Below are 23,522 nucleotides of genomic sequence, written 5' to 3'. Positions count from 1 at the left end.
TACTCCAAAAAATAATTTCTGTCCACTATGAGATAAAGGAGAACAACAGCCTGATACCTGCAGGCCTGACAACAGGAGATGTATCACTCCTGTAACACCTGTAACATTCAGCAGTCGTCTCATTGTTCTGACACACACAAGAAAACTATTGACTACACTACACACTAACTACACAAGATTTGCGCTAAACGTCTCAAATCTCTCACATCTCAAAATACCACCGGCACTCCTAAAACTTCCCCCCGTTTCTTAACAACTAGATGCCGCGTTGCCATACCATTTTTTGATTGGTCGACATGGTACTTTTTTGGACGAATAGCAAAGAGAGAGGGGGGTGGGGGTTTGTTTTTGCTCACAGGTGGAGAGCGCTTTCGAGCCTTTTTTCTTATAAAACGCCGTTTTTACCGTTTCTTCCCGCAGTAAATATAGTATTCAGGAAGAAAACCAAACATTGCATATTTTTTTTTTATCACAAGTCTGGTTTTACGTGGCCTATCAACACAATTTGAAAACTGGTATAAAGTCCACACTTTTTCCGTCAGTTGTTCGTCTGTCCTGCTCACATCTCCAATGGCTGTACACGTTGTCATTAACGTGGCTTCACTCCACATCAGCCACGCCGCTTTGCTAGCTAAAACTCCGTTGTCGGCACATAAGGACGCTGTCATAGTCTGTCAACGACGGTGATTGGCTGCGTATATACGTGAATGTGAATCGCGTTATTGGCTGGACTGTGGGATAAGGTGGCATCGTTATAATCCCATACGGGAGCAGCCAGTCACTTACTGACTAACACTGCAAAACAGAATTGTTAAAGTATTAATTTTAATTTCAATTCAGGTTAGATTTTTTTTGTGCGCAACGCAGATTTTCTGTGCAGAGACCGTGCCAGCAGTGCGCAATTGCGCACGTGCGCAGCTTAGAGGGAACACTGGTGACGATGCTCTGCTCAGGGGTGAGAACATGGAAAAATACAAAAAAACATACTCACCCGGACCATGACGGAAACAAGCGTGACTGACCATTTAACAGTACACACACACAATGGATACCTTCTAAAACACACATGTATATTTTACAAGCAGGTACATTTGTATATCTTACAAATTACTCTTTATAGGTTTTTTGTGGCTTTTATTTGTGCACTATCTTTTCTTATTTGTTTTTTTAATTTTTATTTTTCTATTATATCTTTAATTCACTTTTCTTCCTGACACATGTGGTGCTGTCACATGTGAATTTCTCCAGTGTGGGGTTAATAAAGTCTATGTCTAAACTGCCTGCTATGAAAATATTTGTCCATTACATGGAGAAAATATAAAATGTAATTCTACCCACTTCCAACATTAGCCTTTAAAGCAATGAGTAACATTTAAGCGAACAAGCTAATATCTATGATAAAAGTTAGGCAAGTGTAGATTAGTTCAGCCATATTTTCTTTATATGTCATATTAATTTGATAACCAATAATATTGACTATCACATACACATACATTTTAGAATGTATTTATATGTGTGTTTATGTCAGAACCATTAAACAAATCTTATATGAGTTTATATTAGATTATCAGAGTAAATACAAACAGCAAACCAAATGCAAACCACCCAAACCTAGCTGGACCATTAATGCCCACGATGAGTGTATTTACACTTTTGACTCTACATCAGCATAAGTTTGTGTCAGTCACACAAACTTGAAAGGCAGTTAGTAGGTGACAGTTTGGAAGACAAGAATAATGAGTACAATTTGCACTGTAAGCACTCCTTCACTAACTCTGTGCTATTCTATTTACACACATTTGTCAAAATCCACCATATTTGTATTTTACTTTTCTATTAATTTAGGAAAATGTCTCACTGACTCCTTTTATCTTACCATAACTTTTAAATGTGCATGCAAAATGTTTTCGAGACTTAAAGAAAACAGAGATACGTACAGGATTTTAAGAAATGTATTTGTTTATTTTTTCCACAAACTGAAAATTATGTTTAGTTACAAACATTTCAAAAAAAAATTTAAGCTCTGGTGAAATGGGAGGAAACATTGTGATAGTCATATAAAAAGCTGGGTTGTGATGTTGTTGTTTCCATCAGCTAAGAGAACAAGACCAGAGAGATCAGCGGTGTGACAAAGAGCAGAAGGCCAACAGTTGTACTGCTGGCACTGTTGCAGAGGTCACCCTGGCAGCAGCTGATTTCTGCTCCAGTGATTGCTGCGATCTGTGCAGATTGCGTCTCTGAGCAAATAAGCTTGGAGGCGCAGCCCTTTAGAGTCACCTTTTGCCCTCCTGCAGTCACTGAGGAAATGAAAAGAGGGAATCACTGAACTTTTTTCTGAGCAGAAAAGAACAAACATGCAGGCACTGAATGCTGTTGGTATATTACTTGCTGATGAGATGCAGTAGTCCTCATTTCCGTTGCAGTTTAGAGTTTTTGTGCAATCGTTTCCATCACATTGGAAGCACTTTTTCCCATTTGGAGAGGAGATGCTGCCCTCTGTTGAATACAGAAATATGTGTAATATTTGTTTCCCTGCTCATTTTAGCTAAGTGCCAAAAACATCAGCTCGAAAAAAAAACAACAACAACAAAAGAAAACAAAAGAAAAAACGTTTATGTTAATAGTATGTTTATTGTTTGAGATTTTTCAATCACAAACTTTTCACAGATTGATTACTTTGCCCTCATCTGTTCAAGCAAATACGACGATTGAGAGAAAGGTTCTGACTCACTTCAAAACTTTCTCAACATATTTAATAAAAAAAATTATTATTATTACTTTTTTTTAGTTTCAAGGGCAGGAAATTACATTTCAAAATACCAAGAAGCATGATAGAAATTACCAGGGGCATCTTGAGAGTTGCAAAGATCAGAGGTGCAACACTTGGTGGTAATTAGAGTTTTAGAAACTCCAAAGTTGATTGAGGCCTGAACACACTCCTCAGCTGCAGCACAACTTCTCCCTTTAATGTCAACCAGTTTCGAACCACCTGCAACAAAAAGAGGAACCACTGAAAACTGAACCAGTTCAAAAGAAGAATAAAATAAAAACTATAAAATATCATACCTGCATATGAAGTCATTCTGACTGATCCACACTGAGTGTTGAAAGGACAATCTTTTGTCTGAGTGCAGCTTCCAGATGGTCCCGGTGTGCATTCGTAACATTTCAAAGCACAGGCTGATAAAACAAAGATAAAGATAAGTCAACTTTTTCTTGCTTCCAATGCATGGACATATTCTAAAACATTCACTAAAGCAAACAGTTTAAAAAATAGAGGGCTAACCGTACAATAAATAGTACAATCATTTGTAGAACATAGACAACCCTTTACAAATATGTAATAATACTTGTTGTAAAAGCATAAAAAAAAACATGTTTCATTGAATATTACAGAACTTACTGTTTTAAAAATTTTAAAGAACAGATAACTGAACAAAAACTTGCCTTTAGGGAGCAGCACAATCCCAAGGATCAGCACAAGGATCTGCATTATGTGATGGTCAGATAGAAGTGAATCTTGGTTCAGTTTCTGTTCAGGTTATAAGTAATTCTTATTGGGGGGAGTGGTCTTCTCGCTATGACCACTCCTTAACTCTTCCTTTGACAGTGAAGGAACGTGAGTATCAAAAACAAGCCTTTGATACAGAATTTAAGTTTGTTTCCTACTTTTGTAGCAATTCTTTGTGTCCATTTATTTCTTTTATTTTCCACATAGTTCAAGTTAAGTGAATGGTAAAGTTTTTGAATTGCTTAATTCTCTATCAGGACTGGACTTTTGTAACAATGGTCTTTGGAGGATGTCCTCCTTTGTTCAATTTGTAAATTAATATTCTAACTGAAAAAAGAATAAATAAATATGCATGTATATATAAATAGACTTCATAGAACCTATATCTGGATAATTAAATTTGTATTAGTTATAAATCTCCACTGTAAAAATAGAATAAAATCTTTGCTATGTTATTCTTTTAGTCCAGATGAGATTCTATTAAAACTAGTTTAAAAACCTGTTTATTTTTCTAAAGTTTTAGTGTTAATAAAATGCTTTATGGATTTTTGTATCAGTGTATTGATGACCAGTGACTGTTTCAAATGTCAGCAGAGTATGCTTTAACCATGTAATCTCTCTGTGTGGTAGTTCTTGAAGACAGCTTAATTTCATGCACTGAATGAAAAACAAAACTGACTGTGATTCATGAGAAATGAAAGTTACCAACCACCACACAAACTGATTTAACCATTATTGCCACAGGCATTCTATCTTACAGCATATGTAAATAAAAAACAGACACACCAGTTTTCAGTGGTATATTATTCACTAGCATATCTCCCCTAATCATTTTAAAAAGGTAATAAAAAGACAGAAATCTGTATTTTCAACTATCAGTGCATCAAAATTGAAACACAGTCAAGAATGACTTGAATTTAAAAACTATTCTCACATTTTTATTAGAGATCTGCTGAGAGAAGACTCTTTCTTTTCCCGCTCACCACCTCTGCACAGGCTGTAGCTTAATCTGTAACTATCAAAATTCCTGAAGACAGTCCCAGGACACTATTTAACAAGCAGGACTCAAAGTCTGAATAATTATATTTATTTTATGCCCCAGTGATGTTCATACTGACTCTTATTTCAAACATCCCATTCAGCTGCACTTCTTTCGTCTTTGTGTGATCTGATCAGTGAAATAAAACTGTACATAACAGCAGTTCAACATGTGTCAGCAGAGCAGACGACTGTACTCAGAGAGGGCCGAGGACTTTTTCACACCATCCCAGATACGAGCTGCATAGTGAAACCTGTGAAAACAAAGAAAGTTAAGACAGGAAACAGAGGGATAAACTTCAATAACATCCCAATAATGTCTCAAGATTTCACAAAATTATGGTGACATAGTAAAAAGAAGACAAAATCCAAATTGTATGTATTTCTGCACCAACCTTACTTATTAAAACGTTTACTTTCTTTATATGGCATGGAAATACATGTTTCTTTTCACTGTAGTATTTCATTTTCAACTCATATTGTTTTAAGCATGTTGAGAAAAAAAATTACCTGATATCCCACAGCAAGAAATATTTTTCACCATTCTGAATGTGTTGTGCTTGTAGGTACATGCAGCAGGTTGCACCGTGCCACAGAAAACTATTTCACTACAAACCACCAGCCCTCATTTCCTGTTGTAATAAAACCCGGCAGGTTGTGTCACTGAAAGTAAAGGGGAACAGAGACACCCCTTCGTCTCTAATAGAAATTCGGCATTTCTTCAACAGGGATTAGAAACTGTTTCTATGGGAGTTCAAAAATAATGACATTTATGATGGCTTTGTTGAGCAAACCAGTTTAAAACCTAAAATTGATTCTCATCCTGAGCGCAGGATGTATTTCCTTAATTATACTTGGTTATCTTGCTTTTTTCCCACAGATTAGTCACCTACACTTTTTAAATACTGGAATAAAAATAAAATAATTATTCATCTGTATATAAATAGTACTGATATGATTTTTACCAGTTTTTCTCAGTGAGAATAGTGTGTGACCGCTGACAGCGGGGCATGGCCAGTATTTGGCTGCGGAGTTTTGAAACCATGGTGGAAAAGGCCGGGTGTCCTCTATAGCCAGGGAGCAGAGAGAACAGTGGGTATGTTCCTGACCCTAAACAACATGCAAAGATTTATTTACTTGTCACACAGCAGGCCTCAGAAGTTTTACCTTATCAGAAGAAAAAAATTTTGTAACCTGCTTCGGTCAAATTATCCTCCCCATCTTTCTCAGTTCAGGGCTCAGTTCTAGGCCCCCTCCTCTTCTCTTTATATCTGCTTCCTCTTGGTTCTGTACTGAGAAAGCACGGCATTGCTTTCCACTTTTATGCTGATGACTGTCAGATCTATGTCCCTCTAAAGAAAAAAGGCAGATACCTTACACAGCCATTACTTCAGTGTCTCGACGACATTAAGGCTTGGATGTCTGTTAACTTTTTAAAATTCAATGGTAAAAAGACAGAGGTAATGGTTTTTGGTAGCCCCACTGAGACCCCCAATGTGTATTTAGATTCCTTGGCCCAGTATGTTACGCCAACTGTCACAAACCTGGGGGTCAAAGTGGACTGTGATCTGAGGTTTGTCAAATTAAGGCAGTGGTAAAATCTAGCTTCTTTCACCTCAGGCAGCTGGCAAAAATAAAGCCAATTCTTTCACGGCAGCACTTTGAGACAGTGATCCACGCCTTTGTTAGCACTCGGCTGGATTACTGTAATGCACTTTATATTGGGGTCAGTGCATCATATATTACCCAACTACAGAGGGTGCAAAATGCCGCAGCTCGTCTTTTAACTGGCACTCGAAAGTTTGAGCACATTTCCCCTGTTTTAGCTTCACTTCACTGGCTGCCCATTTCTTTTAGGATTCATTTTAAAATTCTTTTATTTGCTTTTAAAGCTCTCCATGGCCTCACCCCATCTTATCTCTCTGAGCTGCTACAGCCTTATACACCCACCCGCTCTCTCAGGTCAGCTGATCAGCTGCTCCTGAATGTACCCAGGACTGGGCGTAAACTTAGAGGAGATCGTGCTTTTGCTGTAGCAGCTCCAAAACTGTGGAACGAGCTTCCTTTAGAGATTAGACAGGCCAGTTCTTTACCTGTTTTTAAGTCACTCTTGAAAACCCACCTCTTTACCCTGGCCTTTGACACCACGTGAGATGTTGGGTTTTTATTTTTATTATTTTTATTTCAGTTGTTTTTAGGTGATTCGATGCTGTTTTATCTTGTTTTTGTTTTAATATAGGGCTGTTTTAATTTTATGTATTATGTGTTTTATTTATTTATCTTTGCTGTTTTCTGTTATTCTATTGTTTTAATGTATTTTCTGTACAGCACTTTGTTCCTGTGCTGGGTATTTTAAAGTGCTTTATAAATAAAACTGGATTGGAACTGGATTGGATCTTTCTGCACAGGAAGCAAGAACATATTGACCTCAATGAGATTTTTAGATTTCTTTTTAGAGATGCTTCTGATATCTCATTAAAGCTGGTAATACGGAAGGATAGTTCTATTAGTCTTTATTTCAAAGAGAAGGCTTGTCCAACAATGAAACTCTTCATATTTTGAATATGGTTTGGTTACCTTGAATGATTGACTAGCTTTTAATGACTTAAAATCCAGGTACAAAACTGTTGTGCAAATATACTGTACTAACATCACTAATTTACTACAAAATTGCAATCTGCAGAATTCTTCATGTGAACATTATAACATCCGTATTTTGCTTCTTAAAGGTTATAATATGACCTCTGTGTTCCATGTAGATTTTCTTCTTTTGTTTGCAAAGTTAAATAACCAACTGGGCAAAGACATCAAAGAACCTATAACTCAGTGTTTTTGACTCTAAATAATTAAATTGGTATTAGTTAGAAAGCTTCACTGTTAAATTAGAATAACATCTATGCTGCATTTTTGTTTTAGTCGTGATGGGATTCTATTAAAACTAGTTTGAAAACATGTTGTTTTAGTTTTAATTTTGTGTATTTCTTTGTAATGTTAGTCTTATTAAATTGCTTTATGGATTTTTGTATCATATATTTAATGGAATATTCTGTAAAGTTGTTTCATTCTATTGTTGAAATATTTTAGGCTGCAAATCATTTTCTTTAAGAACAGACATAAATTTTTTGTTGTTGTTGTTGTTGTTTTGTCTTTGATGACCAGTGACTGTTTCAAATGTCAGCAGAGTATGCTTTATCCATGTAATCTCTCTGTGTGGTAGTTCTTGAAGACAGCTTAATTTCATGCACTGAATGAAAAACAAAACTGACTGTGATTCATGAGAAATGAAAGTTACCGACCACCACACAAACTGATTTAACCGTTACTGCCACAGGCATTCTATCTTACAGCATATGTAAATAAAAACAGACACACCAGTTTTCAGTGGTATATTATTCACTAGCATATTTCCCCTAATCTTTTTAAAAAGGTAATAAAAAGAAAGAAATCTGTATTTTCAACTATCAGTGCATCAAAACTGAAACACAGTCAAGAATGACTTGAATTTAAAAACTATTCTCACATTTTTATTAGAGATCTGCTGAGAGAAGACTCTTTCTTTTCCTGCTCACCACCTCTGCACAGGCTGTAGCTTAATCTGTAACTATCAAAATTCCTGAAGACAGTCCCAGGACACTATTTAACAAGCAGGACTCAAAGTCTGAATAATTATATTTATTTTATGCCCCAGTGATGTTCATACTGACTCTTATTTCAAACATCCCATTCAGCTGCACTTCTTTCGTCTTTGTGTGATCTGATCAGTGAAATAAAACTGTACATAACAGCAGTTCAACACGTGTCAGCAGAGCAGACGACTGTACTCAGAGAGGGCCGAGGACTTTTTCACACCATCCCAGATACGAGCTGCATAGTGAAACCTGTGAAAACAAAGAAAGTTAAGACAGGAAACAGAGGGATAAACTTCAAAAACAATCCCAATAATGTCTCAAAATTACACAAAATTATGGTGACATGTTAAAAAGAAAAAACAAATCCAAATATTAGGTATTTCTGCACCAACCCTACTTAACACTTTTACTTATATGTTGTGGAAATACATGTTTCTTTTCACTGTAGTATTTCATTTTCAATTGATAACCATGTTGAGAAAAAAAATTAACCTGATATCCCACAGCAAGAAATATTTTTCACCATTCTGAATGTGTTGTGCTTGTAGGCACATGCAGCAGGATGCACCGTGCCACAGAAAACTATTTCACAACAAACCACCAGCGCTCATTTCCTGTTGTAAAAAAACCCAAAACAAAACAGCAGGTTGTGGTCACTGAATGTAAAGGGGAACAGAGACACCCCTTCGTCTCTAATAGAAATTTTGCATTTCTTCAACAGGGATTAGAAACTGTTTCTATGGGAGTTCAAAAATAATGACATTTATGATGGCTTTGTTGAGCAAACCAGTTTAAAACCTAAAATTGATTCTCAACCTGAGCGTAGGATGTATTTCCTCATTTATACTTGGTTGTCTTGCTTTTTTCCCACAGATTAGTCACCTACACTTTTTAAATATTGCAATATGAATAAAATCATTATTCATTTGTATATAAATAGTACGATATGATGTTTACCAGTTTTTCTCAGTGAGAATAGTGTGTGACAGCTGACAGCGGGGCATGGCCAGTATTTGGCTGCGGAGTTTTGAAACCATGGTGGAAAAGGTCGGGTGTCCTCTATAGCCAGGGAGCAGAGAGAACAGTGGGTATGTTCCTGACCCTAAATAACATGCAAAGATCCATTTATTTTTCACACAACACATGAGAGGTCACTTGAGTTTTACCTTATGAGAAGAAAAAGTTTTTGTAACCTGCTTTGGTCAAATTATCCTCCCCGTCATTTTCCTGCACAGGAAGCAAGAACATATTGACCTCAGTTGTCAGATAGTCCTGCCCCAGGCCTGGGAAGATATTGCAGTCGAGCATGGATAATGTTCCTGAGAATAAAACATGTGTTACAGGTGTGGCCAGCCTGTTAATCCACTTCAGAAGTGATGCTTTGTTTATAGGACTACTAAACCAAACATATTCACTAAAAACCTTTGAACAGTCACAAAATGTCATTTTGCTCATAAGTAAAAAGTGAAAACAAAAGGTTTTCACCTAGAAACACCATAAACCTGATGGAGCCTTTTACCACTCCTGAATCCACATTTGGAACTTTTGGGTTAAATCATTCGTAATATGTATGAAGAAGAAAGTCAGAATGTACAACAGTGATTGTCTACAGCCATCTGTATAACATGCTAGAGCAGGGGTCGGCAACCTTTAACACCCAAAGAGCCATTTGGACGCGACTTCCACGTAAAAGAAAACACTGGGAGCCGCAAATACTTTTTGACATCTAAAATGAAGATAACACTGTATATATTGTTTTTTTTTACCTTTATGCTTTGTGTGAACAACTAAGGGGTGTTGCTTAAATCCATAAAGTGCTACAGAGAAAATTACTTTTTATTTATGTAATTAACACATTTTGAACTCTTAAAGAAATATAACAAAAGGAAAGACACCCAGCTGAACTAAAATGATCCATGTAGCAAAGAAAAACTGTTGTGAGCCGCCACCCTTATATCGCCTTCGGGCTTTTGGAGCCTTGACCTGACTTTTAAAAAAAATAATTGGAAAAACAGCACTATGCTGCTAAAAGATGAAAAATAGATATTTGCAAAATTCAGCCTAAATATGTATTTTACCTGGTTAATGTGTGTGGCGGGGCGTGGTCTGCAGCGCTGCTGCAGGGGAGGCGGACGCACCTGAGCAGCACCCGCAATCACGCCTCGCCACCTTAACGTCTGTGCTATCTGTGCTGTTGTGTTGGTATGTGTCAGGCTGTGAGCTTTAACACCGGCTGTATGCGTACAGCAACCGTGTGTGAAAAGTGGTCAATAAAGAGATGCTGAAAAGCATGTTCAAGCAAACATCGTCGGGTCTGCCGTGATATGTTTACAATGGGACTTCTGCTCCTGAACCTCTGCGCACAGCGTCTGCAAATCGGGGCTGTACGAAGTCACTTTCATCTTTACGCAGGACTGTAAGCTGTCATATGTGAGGCGTGAGCAGTGTTTGTTTTTAACATAGTTCACGATGGAGAATAGCTGCTGACATAATGTGGATCCGAAGATCCATAATTGGCCTATCTGGGGTTGAAAGTCTCGATAAATGCACGGCGTTTCGGCGGGTATATCGGCTTCTGCAAGTGTGACGCTTATTTTGAGCGATGAAAAAATAATAGAATATAATTTTATATTTATATTTCAATATCACAATAATCTTCCAATTTAGAACTACAAATTTAAAAAAGAACTAATATAAATAAAATACACTTCAGCTAATTACTTAAAAAAATAATAATTTATTTTCCCAAACCACGCGGAGCCGCACTAAAAGGACTAAAGAGCCGCATGCGGCTCCGGAGCCGCAGGTTGCCGACCCCTGTGCTAGAGGCTTGTCATAGTTAGGGGACATATTTCAGCCAGTGGTGTTGATAGAGTTATGAATGCAGAAAAGGATTACATTTTGACACTGATCATGGGAGAATGATCCCAAACACACTGACAATGGCGTAAAAGCATACCTAGCTAGAAAAACACTCTAAGGAACACTATCAGTCTGGGGGTGGGCAATATACCCCCCACCCAGAAATTCTTCTACCCAGCACACTGCGCTGAGGATATGTGTTTATATACTCCTGGATAAGGAAAAATATAGCAACAGCACGAGTATCAGATGAGCGAGGGAATGAGACTCGCTGTTGTTTGACTTTCACAAGGAGGATGCCAAACAAAATGTGGTAATTTGCAAAACATGCTGTAAAATTATGCCCGCTAAAGGTATCAGTACCATGAGTTCAACTGCAAATTAAGACCAATTTAAACTCTGCATGTCAACATCTCCCCACACCAAAGAAAACCTCAAATGAACCATCTGTGATAACTGTGAATGTTCTTGGTCAGTCGTTTTTATAGTCACTATGTAGACTTTTGTCTCTATAATTTGAAGTCATCACATTTTTTATTTTACAATTTTTATATGTTGTAAAGCACAAAGGAGCACGTTTTTAATTTCAGTTGTTTTGTCTTGTGAATTATTGCTCAAAGTTTTTTGTGTTGCTATGATCTTTATTTGTTAAAGGTCTAGTGTTGACCACAGAAAGAGACTTACTGTGACAGCGTAGCTATTTGTGAAAAATCTCTGTATGAAACTGATGGTTACGGTTAAAATAAAACATTTCAAATTCAATCAGATTCTTTGTAGAAAAAAAACATTAGATGTTCAATTTAAATGAGTACACCAGTGTCATTTTAGGCACTGCATGATCGAAAATGACACTTGTTTTGGAGGTTATTTAAATATATCGCGATATATATCATGTATCATGATATAGTCAAAAAAATTACACAATATTAGATTTTCCTCATATCGCCCAGCCCTATATCAGTCATGAATTGGCCTCCCCAGAACCTGGACATCAAAAATGATTAAAACTGCTTGCAATCATCCAGACAGAAAATGTAACAAAAGGCAGCCAACTTCCAAAGAAGAGCTTTGACTGTCCGTCAATAAACGTGGAGAACAGTTCCTGCAGACTGCTTAAAGAAATGAAAACAAAACTTGCCTAAGAGAGTTCAGGAAAGAAAAAGCTTCAGAAGACCCTTATGAAGAAAACATCGAGGGAACAGTTTACCCTGCCCGGGATAGGGTTACCGGGAGCTCGCCCTGGAGCCAGGCCCGGGGAGGGTGCCCTAGGGCGAGCGTCTGGTGGCCGGGCCTTAGGCCTTTAAAGCTTCGTATTTTCCATTCATGTTTTTTTTTTTTCGTGTTTTGAGGGGTGACTTAAGACTTGCACAGTACTGTAAATGTAGATAATTTCTTAGCATTTACTTAACTTTTTTTTGCCACTGTATCATATTCAATTTCTTCTACCAGTTCCCTTACTGGCATTCATTACTATTTACACATAAAACTATAACATAAAGAGAAATTTGTTGTAGTTTTGCACCTTTGTATTTGAGGTGAGAATGAGCCATTAATTTGTCGACCACCATATGCATGTTCTTCAGATTTCTTGGGCAGAAATCATCCCGTCTGGCCTTGTTCTGGAGGAAAACTGGAGGAGAAAGAAATTTAAACTTTGACATACTTAAATTTGGTTTGTGTCAAATATAGCGTGTCCGCATTAAACAGCCACCTATATGTGGATAATACTCTGCTCCGTCATCACTGCCTGAAGAGCCGGTGCTGTCGTGGCTTGCAGATGGTGTGGAAGGTTTCAACATCTCAGCAGTCTGAAGAAACCTGTCCATAAAAGTGACACCATCATATAACTTCAGCTGTGTAATCAATTTGTGTCACAAGAAGCAATATTAATGAGAATTAGATCATTTTGCTGAGTGGAAAGAGTACAGGTAAAATTGGCTTGGATAGTTACATATGTAAATATACAGAATCTCCCATTTTTCCTGCTGTGCCAATGTGAGATGCTACTTGGCGATAACCCTGGTAAAGAAAATTGTTTGGTAATCTGACATCGATTTTTCACCAAAGGAAGCCAAAACAATACATATTCATATAAATATTTGTGCTGATTAAAACTGTAGCTTTCTACTACAAAGATATCATTTTAAGCTATGTACAAAGTTAGTGAAAACCTGCTTTTAATGGCAATATTTTCAGCGTTAGACAAGAATGCTATGCAAAGGTTAAAGGTTTTTAATCGCATAGCCAGAGTTGCTCAGATAACTTTTTTTATGGTGTGTGAAGAAAATGAGTCATGAACTGATTCCAAATGGATTGTGGTGTACTAAAAGTAATGAATGTCAGTACATGTTAGATGGGCACGCAGTCTGACATTTTAAACAGGTCTGGATTTGCCTGTTTAAAATGTCAGACTGGCTGAAAGAACAACATTGCTGAGCTTATGAAAAAGCAAAAACAAATATCCTTTTAAGATATAGCATGAAATGCTCAGCATTCCTTTGAGAGTATTGGGCTTTAAAATTATAATCACAACCATCTTGAGAGCACAGGTCCATCACAGACCTAAAGTACTTACCTGTAAAGGTTCAAATCAGTGAACCAGTCTTGAACCACAATTACAACATGGCACACTGTAAACAGGAAGGCGGCGATCTGAAGAGACTGTAGAGAAATTATACAGAGAGTACAAACATGCTTTATTTGTAGAAAAGAATAAATACGATCACTAAATCAACATCAAACAATGAATCCCAAAACTAAAGTTCACAGATGTTTAGCACCAGCATTCATATTATTATATACTGTCCTCTGCAGGCCAGCCACATACCTGCATCTCAACATATGTATGAGGAAGATTGTATTCTGGAGGTAACTTCCGATCATTGTTGATAAGATGATCCAGAATTGATGGGCTAAGCATTGGCTAAGGAACGACATTTAAACAAAGTGAAACATGTTGTTGCTTCATCACAATAAATCCTTAACCACAGTTAGACATCTTGCAGTTCCAAGGTTAACATTACAGACAGGTTGTACCAACTTACATTCTGACAGCAAAAAGAAAATACTACAGTAAACTGTAGAAACTTTCAGTCTAATCACAATACTTCATTCATACCTGCGTATCCAAGAAGATAACTCTCTCCTGTGTGATGAAGAAATCAATCCCTGTGCTCTGATTTCCGCCTCTTTCCTTGATTTCTTGAGTCTGGGGTCTGAATACAAAACTCCTGTTCAAACAAACACACATTTTTATTCAATATCACCTCCAAAGAACTGTTCAAGTGATTGTTCTCAAATTAATTATTAAAGTACTCGCACTGATCCTTTAAAAAAAGAAATGCATCTGTAATTATCAGACAAATATAGAGTATTATATTGAGTATATTTCACATTAGAAAAATCACACGGCACACCACCAAACAAAATGTTACAAAAAGCATATTGATAATTTTTCCCTGCGGGAGTGGAACCAGATAATCTTCCACGGCACAACTATGTGCCACGGCTCAGTGGTTGGGAAACACTGAACTAGATGTTCTGTGTCTTGATGGGAGGGATAAAATGTATTCAGACAAGCTCTACTGTTGTATTAACTCATTCCCTCTTAACTTAAGTAGGCATTTCACTTGAATAAGGGAAAGTGCCTCCTGGGCACCAACTGGGTTATGTGCGTCACACTCTGATGGATGCATCGGAGAGGAATTTAGGAATCAGTATGTTGCCCAAGGATATTTGGCATGCAGACTGGAGCACCTACGGTTTAAACCAATAACCTTCTAAATAGTAAATGAGGGGGGGGTTAGTGCCCCCCCTAACCCCGCCCCCTAGGGGGGGGGGGCACAGAGCCATTGCAAGGGGGGCGCGGTATGAGAAGGGGAAAAAAAACAAAACAACGCTTGGACACTGCTAGGACGGAGCGCCTCCACAAACGTAAAGCAGGAGATGAAGCATAGCTGAATATGTTTCCAAACCAACTTCATTCTAAGCCAAAGACTAGAAAATATGGTGAAGCATATCTTCCCTTTGGTTTCACCTGCACAAGTGCCAAGGTAGGTCTCCCCTGCATAATTGGTTTTCCCTGCATCAGGAGCACGCGTTGGGCTCTCCAAAACACGGACAAACAGTATCCCACATTCTTGATTTTTAGTTCACAAACACTTGTTGTAATGACTAACTACTCCTGACATTTTGGAGATGTTAGCTCTTTATACAGTAAAGTTACAGTGGGATACAAATAATATCAGGCTGATCCTGCCACGATTTGTTCCCCCTGTCTAAATCACGGACAAACAGTATCCCACAGCTGTTTATGTTTTTGAACCCATTTTGCACAGAGAGGCATTTGTTGAAAAATGTATTGATAGCAATGTTGAATATTATTACACAGGAAAAAAACAACTACATGTAAAATAATTACACCGTGACGCTCTGCCTTTCTAAATAGAGGGACAGTAACTGCGTGTGTAAATGTAAGCGTGTAAAACCTGAAGATAGAGACAAAATACTGTTAATCTGACTATCTGTCATTTTGCAATTCATCTCATGTAAACAATAACGTGGCGACAGCGTGACGTGAAAAAAGGCACATACCTTTGACGTTGTGTGACGAACTCTGTATTCCTCGTCCACACGTAAACGCAAAAAAGGAGTTTTAAAAAATCTCAGTTTTCGGTGATTCGAAACGCCGTTTACGTGTGGACGAAACAGCTGCGTTTTCGAAAATAGCCGTGTAGGTGCGGACGTAGCGTAAAAGAGTTAGTAGTGTATTTTCTTACTACCTGTAATTTATTGCAGATTACTTGTATTTGCTTAATTGTTTACTAAATGCTTGAGGTGTGAAATAAACCGCAATGGAGCAAAATATGGGTGTGTGTGGCTGGAGGATGTGTTTGTGCGTGCGTGCGTGTGTGTGCGCGCGCGAACATTTTTCTTGTAAAACAAGGGGGGGCCTAGCAAAAAAAGTTTGGGAACCACTGAGTTAAGCCAATGTGCATGACAGAGTCACTGAGAGTTTCAGTTTGCTGCCTATACTGAAACACTACTGAGATTTCTCACGTGCGTCATGCGGCTATTGCTCAACAAGGAGGTTTTTGCCAAACCATCAGGGACTCCAAATTTTTAAATGCGAGTCATGAAATAGTATCTAGTCCGGTGTGACTGAAGCTTTGGCAATCATTTCAATGCAACCTCCATCCAGGGAATACTGATTTTTCCCAGTGGGTGCCATACAGGTGTGGACCAGTCTCTAACTGGTGTCCCATTCATTTCATCCTAACCCATCAGCATGATTGTCACAGGTCCAAACTTAACACCGCATATTTAGTTGTCACGTGTCTGCAAAAGCCTCAGTAGTGTGTGTAGTGCAGAACACTTTACATCTTGATCTTATTCTTTAACCTTACCTTTGATCTTCCTCAGGAGTGTTGGCAGATAACAGCGACATAATGGTGGATTTCCCAGTTCCCTGCAAGCCAATAACTCCCACCACCAACATGTCTGTCTGGTCCCTCAAATACTGCAACACATCACAACATCACTCAGCTTCCTTTGAACACATATAAAGTAAACTGAAAGCACTGTTTAAATCTGCAAAATCAACTAAACGTATTAAATGCTATGAATTCACCTCCATGGCACTGTCACACCAATTCATCTGATCATCCACCAGTTTAATGCTGTGCTTCATTTTCTCTGGAGGGAGGAGTTTGGACTGCCCAACCATGGCTGGAAGTCACATGAAAGCTTTTGGCCTTAATTATTGCACATTTACATACTTTCACATTTGGAGAAGAAAATAAGATTTTGTAGAGTCTATAACAACTCACGGTCCAATGCACTGCTCGATGCAGAAGCACTCATTCCTCTGTTTTGGATCTGGTATACAGGCTGGGTAGGTCGCTGCCCTTCCCTCTCTATCTTAGAGGGTGGACCAGAGGACTGTGCAGCCGACTCAGTAGGTGTACCTGGCTTCCCTCCATCGTCCCTGGCCTTCATTAGCATGATGGGCTTCTCAAGGACCTGTGCTCCACTGACAGGTGTATTCTGTGAGGGCTTAGCCTGAGAATATATAAACAACAACACGAATTGGAGATGGAAGTGCTTCGTAGGCTCGTTTTGTTCTGGCATTGTGAATATTCTTTGATTTTGGCTATTCTTCCGATTCGGTTCGGTAAGCAAAATGATGCCTCACAAATCTAAACTGTAGACTATAGTTTGTGGTCTCAAAGACAAGCCAACCTACCCTTTCCCCGGGAGGTTTTGCAAGAATGATGGGGGTCTTCTGAATTAGAGGACCTGGTGGATCCTCGCTTCCATCCTGGAAAGAAAATAATTCGAGTGAGTATTTTGATGTAGAGAAGATAAAATCAGAGGCCAAAGCAGCATATCGTTTGAAGTACCCTTCGCTCTCTCGGTTGGTAATCCCGATCTCGACTGGGTCCGGACAGATTTTGCCCCGGAGGGCCAACATCTCTGTCCCCTCGGCGTCGCCTCCTCCTGCGCCCTTGCCCATACATGCCGGGTTGACTGTGACCGGACTCGGACATATCGCGACTCACCTGAAACAGCTGATGTTTAGAGAAAGCTTGTAAACGACGGGTAGTAGAGCCGAGATAAAGCTATTATTTATAATTAAAATTCTGTTTCCTAAAAGACAGACCTCTAATACCGACGTGTCAAGGTATGGCTTTTAATATCGTTAACATTTAAACGTAAAAATTAGCTAGAAGCTATCATGATAAGTCAACCCTAACGGTGGTTATAAACAACGCTAGCCAAAGCTGCCTGGTGAAGTGTTTGTTTCGTGGCTTGGCGTTTGCCTTGTACGGTTTAACTGAGCGGATAAGGAAAGCGATAATGTTCCACCCGCCTGGAAATCTCTTTTGCACAAAACAAATGCATCTTGTTCGTCATGTAAAAGAAGTCGATTGAAACACAGTTAAAACATGACTAGTTCCCCCGTTAGGAACTATTTTATCACACATAATATATAATATAATATAATATAATATAATATAATATAATATAATATAATATAATATAATATAATAATAGTAATAGTAATAGTTAATAATATAATAGTTTTAATCAATCTTTTGAAACCTGAAATTTCCCCAGTAATGAAAGCTGTATCACAGATTTTCTTCATAGTTTCATCCTAATTTAAAAATGAAGTCAAGTCAAAGTCAAAGTAAACTTTATTGACTTGACTTCATTTTTAAATGAAATCTGATAAAGCTGCAAGAACATTTTAATCTATATTTCAAAAAAGAGTCACATTTTTAAAAATTTGAATAAAACTTGACTTCGACTATTTAATTATGCAATCATTTAGATTAATCCCAGGTTAAGTAAACCTGCTGTATCTTGTGTTTTGTTTTGTTTTTCTCTCTTCATAAAAAAACAAGAAAAACGGCATGCTCAGCTCCTAGCCAAAAAACCTATTGAATCGTTTAATTTATAAGTTAATCTATTTATCGTCAAGGACTTGCTGCACATTCTCAATTTCAACTAGTAATTTTTTCATATTATTAAAAAAAACCCCTCTGTTTTATTATGACACTGATCTAAACACATTTGGAAGGATAATATTATAAATGAAAAAGGAAAATATATCCTTATGATCATTTCCTTTGCTTCACATTGTTTAACTGTTTTGGTTTATTTATCTTATTTGTCTTTCTTTTTTTAAACCATACATCATGACAGGTGTCACTTCCCTGTCACTCTTGCTTATTTTGGAATAAATCTGTAGATTAAAAATTGCAGCAGCAAGCTGCAAAATATTTATATTTATAATAAGAATAATTTGGAGTTGCCTTGGCTTGTCCACTCAGTGGGTAAAGCACATCGATGCATTGTGGGAGATGGAGGCTCGTCTCTTCCGGTTCAAACCGGATGTAGATGAGTTCGGAACAGCGATCTTGGACGCCATAAAGGACAGGAGGATTTCCCGATGTAAAAGTGAATTGTTATTCTTCTCTTTGAAATATGGAGACCTGTTTTTTATCCCACCTACAGCTGGATTTGCTCATTATACCAAGTTAAAATGAGCATAAGCTACTTATATTTTCACAGTAAATGAGTTGCACGAACCGTCTGCTGTTACCGGTATTTGTGGACGGGGTAAGTGCATCTAGTATAGTATTAGGTCAGCCACAAGAGAGAACGTGTGTTGTTTCTTCCAGCAAATGTTGATAGTTAAATGGAAAAGTGGCACTGTGATACTGGAGTGTGGATGCCTGTGAGAAGAGTAGTAATTACTAAACAAAGTATGTTTATTTTAAGTATTGAAAATTTTTATTGAATTATTCTTTTTATTTTTGTTATTAACCTGTGTACTTTGAAAAAAGTGTATACTTGTCACAGTTTCACAGGAGAGAGGTAATATCTTGAATTTTAGGGGGTGATTTTAATTTCTTTGTGTTTGTTTTGCTTTGTTTTTTTTTTCTAACCAAGACCTTGGTTTACTCAACAACAAAGCTTCCAGATAATAACAGATATTAAGCTATGTAGATGACATTTAAATGTTTGTTCAGTTATAAATATTAGTCAGTTAACTTATTTAGTTGTGGAAGCCAATAGACTGTACATAAAAGATGGATGTGGAAGCAGATGCCTCTTCTAGCTCCACCCGATGTTGAGTTACAAAAATATTCATATTTTTTTGGAGTTGCAGTAAACAGGGGAACTAATGGAAGTCGAAACAGTTTTTCTCTGCCTGTCTTTTGAGAACAAATTTAGGACTTTTAATACCAGAGTGTTTGGAAAGTGGATCTAAAAAAAATCCAGTCTCAGCTGGCAACAAGAGTAACTTTAGTTTTTAGCATTTCCATGACGACTTAATTTTTCTGCCTCACAGATTGCCACTTGACTACCTTAGGGTTCGCACTCTTCTTGAAATAAAGCTTGCAAGTTGGTTAACTAATTTTAATTCCATTAGGGCATAAAACTGCAAGTACAGACTACCAAGTTGTGCAAATAAAAAAAAAAATGCCACAAATACTTTAAAAGTTGGGCAGCTTTGCTTTACAATAAGGTTTAAAAACTATACACTATATTTTTGCCATATCAGAAGCTCTTTAACTGAATATAAAAGATAGATGTAGCTTCTGGTTCTGAAAAGTGAAGCCAGTGCTAAAGTTCCTTAATCATTCCTTGAACCATCTCATCTAATGGCCAATAGGGGGCAAATCACCTGATTAAAAAAAGTTATTTTAGTTAATTCTGGTTTCCATTAGTTCCATTAACATTTACCATTTCACGTCAGTCTGGTTTCAAAAAGCTAAAATGGCCACTGTAAAAATTCTAATCTTGTGGCTTCATCAATGGTTAATATTTCAGTGTCTTATTGATGTATTTTTCTGTCTCTTGTATACAATGTTTTATGTCTTCACACATCATAAATACAAACGAAAAGCCTGCAGCCATGTGAGCAGGTGTGTAGGCTGAACTTTAGGTCACGGTCACTGATGTGCTGTGAGCTAGCCATCTGTCCATCTTTTATTCACCAACGTATGGTTCATTAGAAAATCTGGTTCAACCATTTGTGTTTGAACCATTTCAGACAGTGTTTGTAAATCTTAGGAGCATGTTCACACCTGTGGTTTGTTTTCTCTGGTCCGAATCAGTTGATGAGTTGGTAAACTTGTAGCTTTTCTCCATGATTTGGTTTCATGCTAAATGGCTAACAGAAGAAGCCCAATTAAAGAGAACTCTGAGCGAACCAAAGTGCGTCACTACAAACCATGTCAGAATGTTTAGTCCACTCATTGTCCACATGTCTCTGGGGCCACATGTATAAAAGTAAATACAGGAACAAGATGCTATATTCTGGACTATTTCAACTGATTTTTGTCTTTTCTGTTCAAAATTCACAGACTGTTATGTCAGCAGACTCGAGCAGTGACGAAGATGTGCACCCGGTATCAAAATGTTGGGAATGTGGGCAGAACATCCACAACTTAAAGAAATTGATGTCACATTATAAAAGCCACAATACCAAAGCCACGTGCCACATCTGCAAGGTTAGTTTCCGTCGCCTGACATCACTCTCTACACATCTGGATAACGCGCATCTGCCACCTGTCTGCAACAAATGCCATCAGTCTTTCAGCAATGTCTGGGAGCTGAACAAGCATGCAGAGAAACACTGTACGGACTCTGAGTTTATCCAAGAAGATTCCTCTTTGATTTGTAAGAGGCAGAGCAGTGACAGCTCTCCTAATGAGAAGACAATGCAGCAAAATGCAGATACTGTTCAACATGACTCACTGCCAGCACTGAGGTCTAAACAGAGAGCTGATATAAAGCCTGAGATGCCTAAAAACCGTGTGGCGTACATACTGGGTGCAGATGATCAAGATCTTAGCACTGAAAGTGATTCCGACATGGCAGAAGATTCAACAAGCTCTGCTTCTGAAGATGAAGTCATGACACACTCTAAACCTAATAAACTGCCTCCAGATCACTCAGAAACAAATGGTCGCTCCAACTCCAGTTTGCCCAATGATTCTGGTCATTTTTCAGACTGTCCAAATTCCCAAACGACATGTGCACCCTTTCCTGCTGCCAACAGTGTAATGTGCACTGTGTGCGGCAGAGGTCCATTTAAGTCAATTAAGCTCCACATGCTGCACTGCAGTGGCGTAAGAGTAAAATATCAATGCTTTCTGTGCAAGCAGGTCTTTCTAACTGAGAGTGCTGTTAAGAAACACCACTTGGCTCTGTATGCCTGTGACATCTGTGGCCAAGTTTTCAGTCACAAAAACTTGTACTATAGCCACCAGTGTCCCAAAGGGAGCAAATCGCCTTTGGTGCTCTTCTGCTCTGAGTCAATGCCGAAAGCATGCAACATATGCAAATTCCTTTTTACCTCTGAGAAGTATTTAGTAGAGCACGTAACCAAAGTTCACACGTCAGTGGTCAGCACCAAGGCGTGCACTGTTACTACTCCATCACTGTTGGCAAAGGATAACCGAGGAGCCCAGAGCACAAAAATCCAGCTCCAGTCAGCCAAGTTCGTGAGCAAGGCCATTAATGGAACACACAGTGATGGCCAAACGTCAGGGACAAATGGTGTCCTAGCTCAGCCAAACCAACCGCCTTCAAGTCACCTTCATTCCCCTTTTCCTGTGCTTTCAAGACCCGGGGACACAAACCAAGAGGGTGCGCTCTTTAACCCCCCCTCACAACCAATGCCAACCATTCTAGCCATGTTTGAGAATGACAGCCATCGCTTGGCTTTGATGAAACGCATGAACACCAGCTGGCGCTCCAAGGCGCCTTACCCTTGCAGGCAGTGCGGCGCGGTCCTGCGGCAGCCCTCGCTCATCATCAGCCACCGGTACCTCCACCGAGGCCGCCGGTCGCACAAGTGCCCGTGCGGACGAGCTTTTAAACACAGGCTGCACCTCCTGCGACACTGTGTTCAGCACGCGGAGGCCATAAGCTACATCTGTGTCAGCTGTGGGGACACTTTCACAGGAGCCAAACTCCTGGCGCAGCACCTGAAGGGCGGGTCTCTAAAAAAATCTCCCTCTGGCTGCACGTGGAAAAGAAAAGTCAAGAGAACATGCAGAATGCCCTTCACGTGTGACTGCGGAGAACTGTTTCTCAGGCCTTCAGCATACATATGGCACCAGCTTAAAAACAGGACAAGTAACAAACCGAAGAAGCCTACAATGTGACAGAAGTACGAATAGATCAGTTTTTATTTCTTCAAGCAACAAATCAAAATAGATATGCCACACATGACACCTGCTTGTCACCAGTCTGTTTAATTCATGTGTCTCCCAGTGACAGAAATAAAGCAAAAACATAAACGCACTCATTCTAAATGACTTTGAATTATAAGCATGTTTTAGATGGTTATTAACATGTGCAAATGTTACATATTTAGTTTCTCATACATTTTTTCCTGCTGCTTCACTAACTACCAGAGTTAAAAAATAAAATAAAATGAAAAAAGAATAAAGGTAGCCAACAAGGAGGCTTTTTTTCCCCAGCACTGGATTAAGTTTAAACAAAACTCCAGTTAATCCTCCAGAGAGACAGAGAGAGTTGGTCCAGTTTTGCAGCTGTTCTCACAAAGTGCTTTCTTATTAGTGACATTTGTACAGAGGTTTGATTAATCTTGTTTTCTGTTTTAATACAGCTGAAAATGTTATGCTCCTTTGAGACGCTGAAGAATCCGCAATTATCAGGAAGAAAATCGTGTAGTTTTTATTATGATGATTATTGTTGTGTGTTTTAATATTGTCCACTAGATGGAGCAGTTGGATTGCTAAAAGAGGAGCTTATAAGGCCACTGAAGTTTCTTTATTCTCAACAGGTGTAAAGTGTTGGATGTTTTTCTTCCGTCAAACTGTTGCCGACACAAGTCTGCAAGTTTCAGTTAATAGCCATGGGATCCCTTCGACTTACAGTTTGCAATAAAACTTTCTTTTCATCAAGCTTAATTTGACATTCACTTCATTCTC

General features: G+C 38.4%; 3 protein-coding genes across 6 annotated transcripts; 1 reads left to right on the top strand and 2 right to left on the bottom strand.

The window, feature by feature from the left end:
* Positions 1–1,975: 1,975 nt before the first annotated feature.
* Positions 1,976–5,476, bottom strand: LOC134637850 (urokinase plasminogen activator surface receptor-like). Its single transcript, XM_063488376.1, has 4 exons — positions 3,067–5,476; positions 2,843–2,989; positions 2,386–2,496; positions 1,976–2,297 (listed from the first exon to the last, which is right to left on the bottom strand). The coding sequence occupies exons 1-4, from the start codon at positions 3,080–3,082 to the stop codon at positions 2,095–2,097; spliced, it is 477 nt and encodes a 158-aa protein (XP_063344446.1). The 5' UTR covers positions 3,083–5,476; the 3' UTR covers positions 1,976–2,094.
* A 2,031-nt stretch (positions 5,477–7,507) lies between these two features.
* Positions 7,508–17,834, bottom strand: smg9 (SMG9 nonsense mediated mRNA decay factor). 2 transcript variants are annotated; one of them, XM_063488363.1, is made up of 14 exons: positions 17,702–17,832; positions 17,442–17,609; positions 17,285–17,359; positions 16,869–17,100; positions 16,670–16,767; positions 16,446–16,558; positions 14,159–14,270; positions 13,868–13,963; positions 13,616–13,701; positions 12,752–12,858; positions 12,563–12,670; positions 9,372–9,497; positions 9,136–9,280; positions 7,508–8,427 (listed from the first exon to the last, which is right to left on the bottom strand). In XM_063488363.1, the coding sequence occupies exons 2-14, from the start codon at positions 17,586–17,588 to the stop codon at positions 8,349–8,351; spliced, it is 1,524 nt and encodes a 507-aa protein (XP_063344433.1). In that variant the 5' UTR covers positions 17,589–17,609; positions 17,702–17,832; the 3' UTR covers positions 7,508–8,348. The 2 variants fall into 2 exon arrangements, with proteins under 2 accessions (XP_063344433.1, XP_063344434.1); XM_063488364.1 differs by lacking the exon at positions 7,508–8,427 and having other exon boundaries at positions 9,135–9,237; positions 9,345–9,497; positions 17,702–17,834.
* A 1,112-nt stretch (positions 17,835–18,946) lies between these two features.
* si:dkey-79d12.4 (zinc finger protein Xfin) lies at positions 18,947–23,501 on the top strand. 3 transcript variants are annotated; one of them, XM_063488360.1, is made up of 2 exons: positions 18,947–19,005; positions 20,922–23,501. In XM_063488360.1, exon 2 carries the CDS (start codon positions 20,928–20,930, stop codon positions 22,728–22,730), a length of 1,803 nt encoding a protein of 600 aa, XP_063344430.1. In that variant the 5' UTR covers positions 18,947–19,005; positions 20,922–20,927; the 3' UTR covers positions 22,731–23,501. The 3 variants fall into 3 exon arrangements, with proteins under 3 accessions (XP_063344430.1, XP_063344429.1, XP_063344431.1); XM_063488359.1 differs by having other exon boundaries at positions 18,950–19,167; XM_063488361.1 differs by lacking the exon at positions 18,947–19,005 and adding an exon at positions 19,215–19,313.
* Positions 23,502–23,522: the final 21 nt, after the last annotated feature.

Source organism: Pelmatolapia mariae, linkage group LG10_11 (assembly GCF_036321145.2).
Source record: "Pelmatolapia mariae isolate MD_Pm_ZW linkage group LG10_11, Pm_UMD_F_2, whole genome shotgun sequence".
NCBI lineage: Eukaryota > Metazoa > Chordata > Actinopteri > Cichliformes > Cichlidae > Pelmatolapia > Pelmatolapia mariae.
This window is presented reverse-complemented; position numbering and strand designations above follow the sequence as displayed.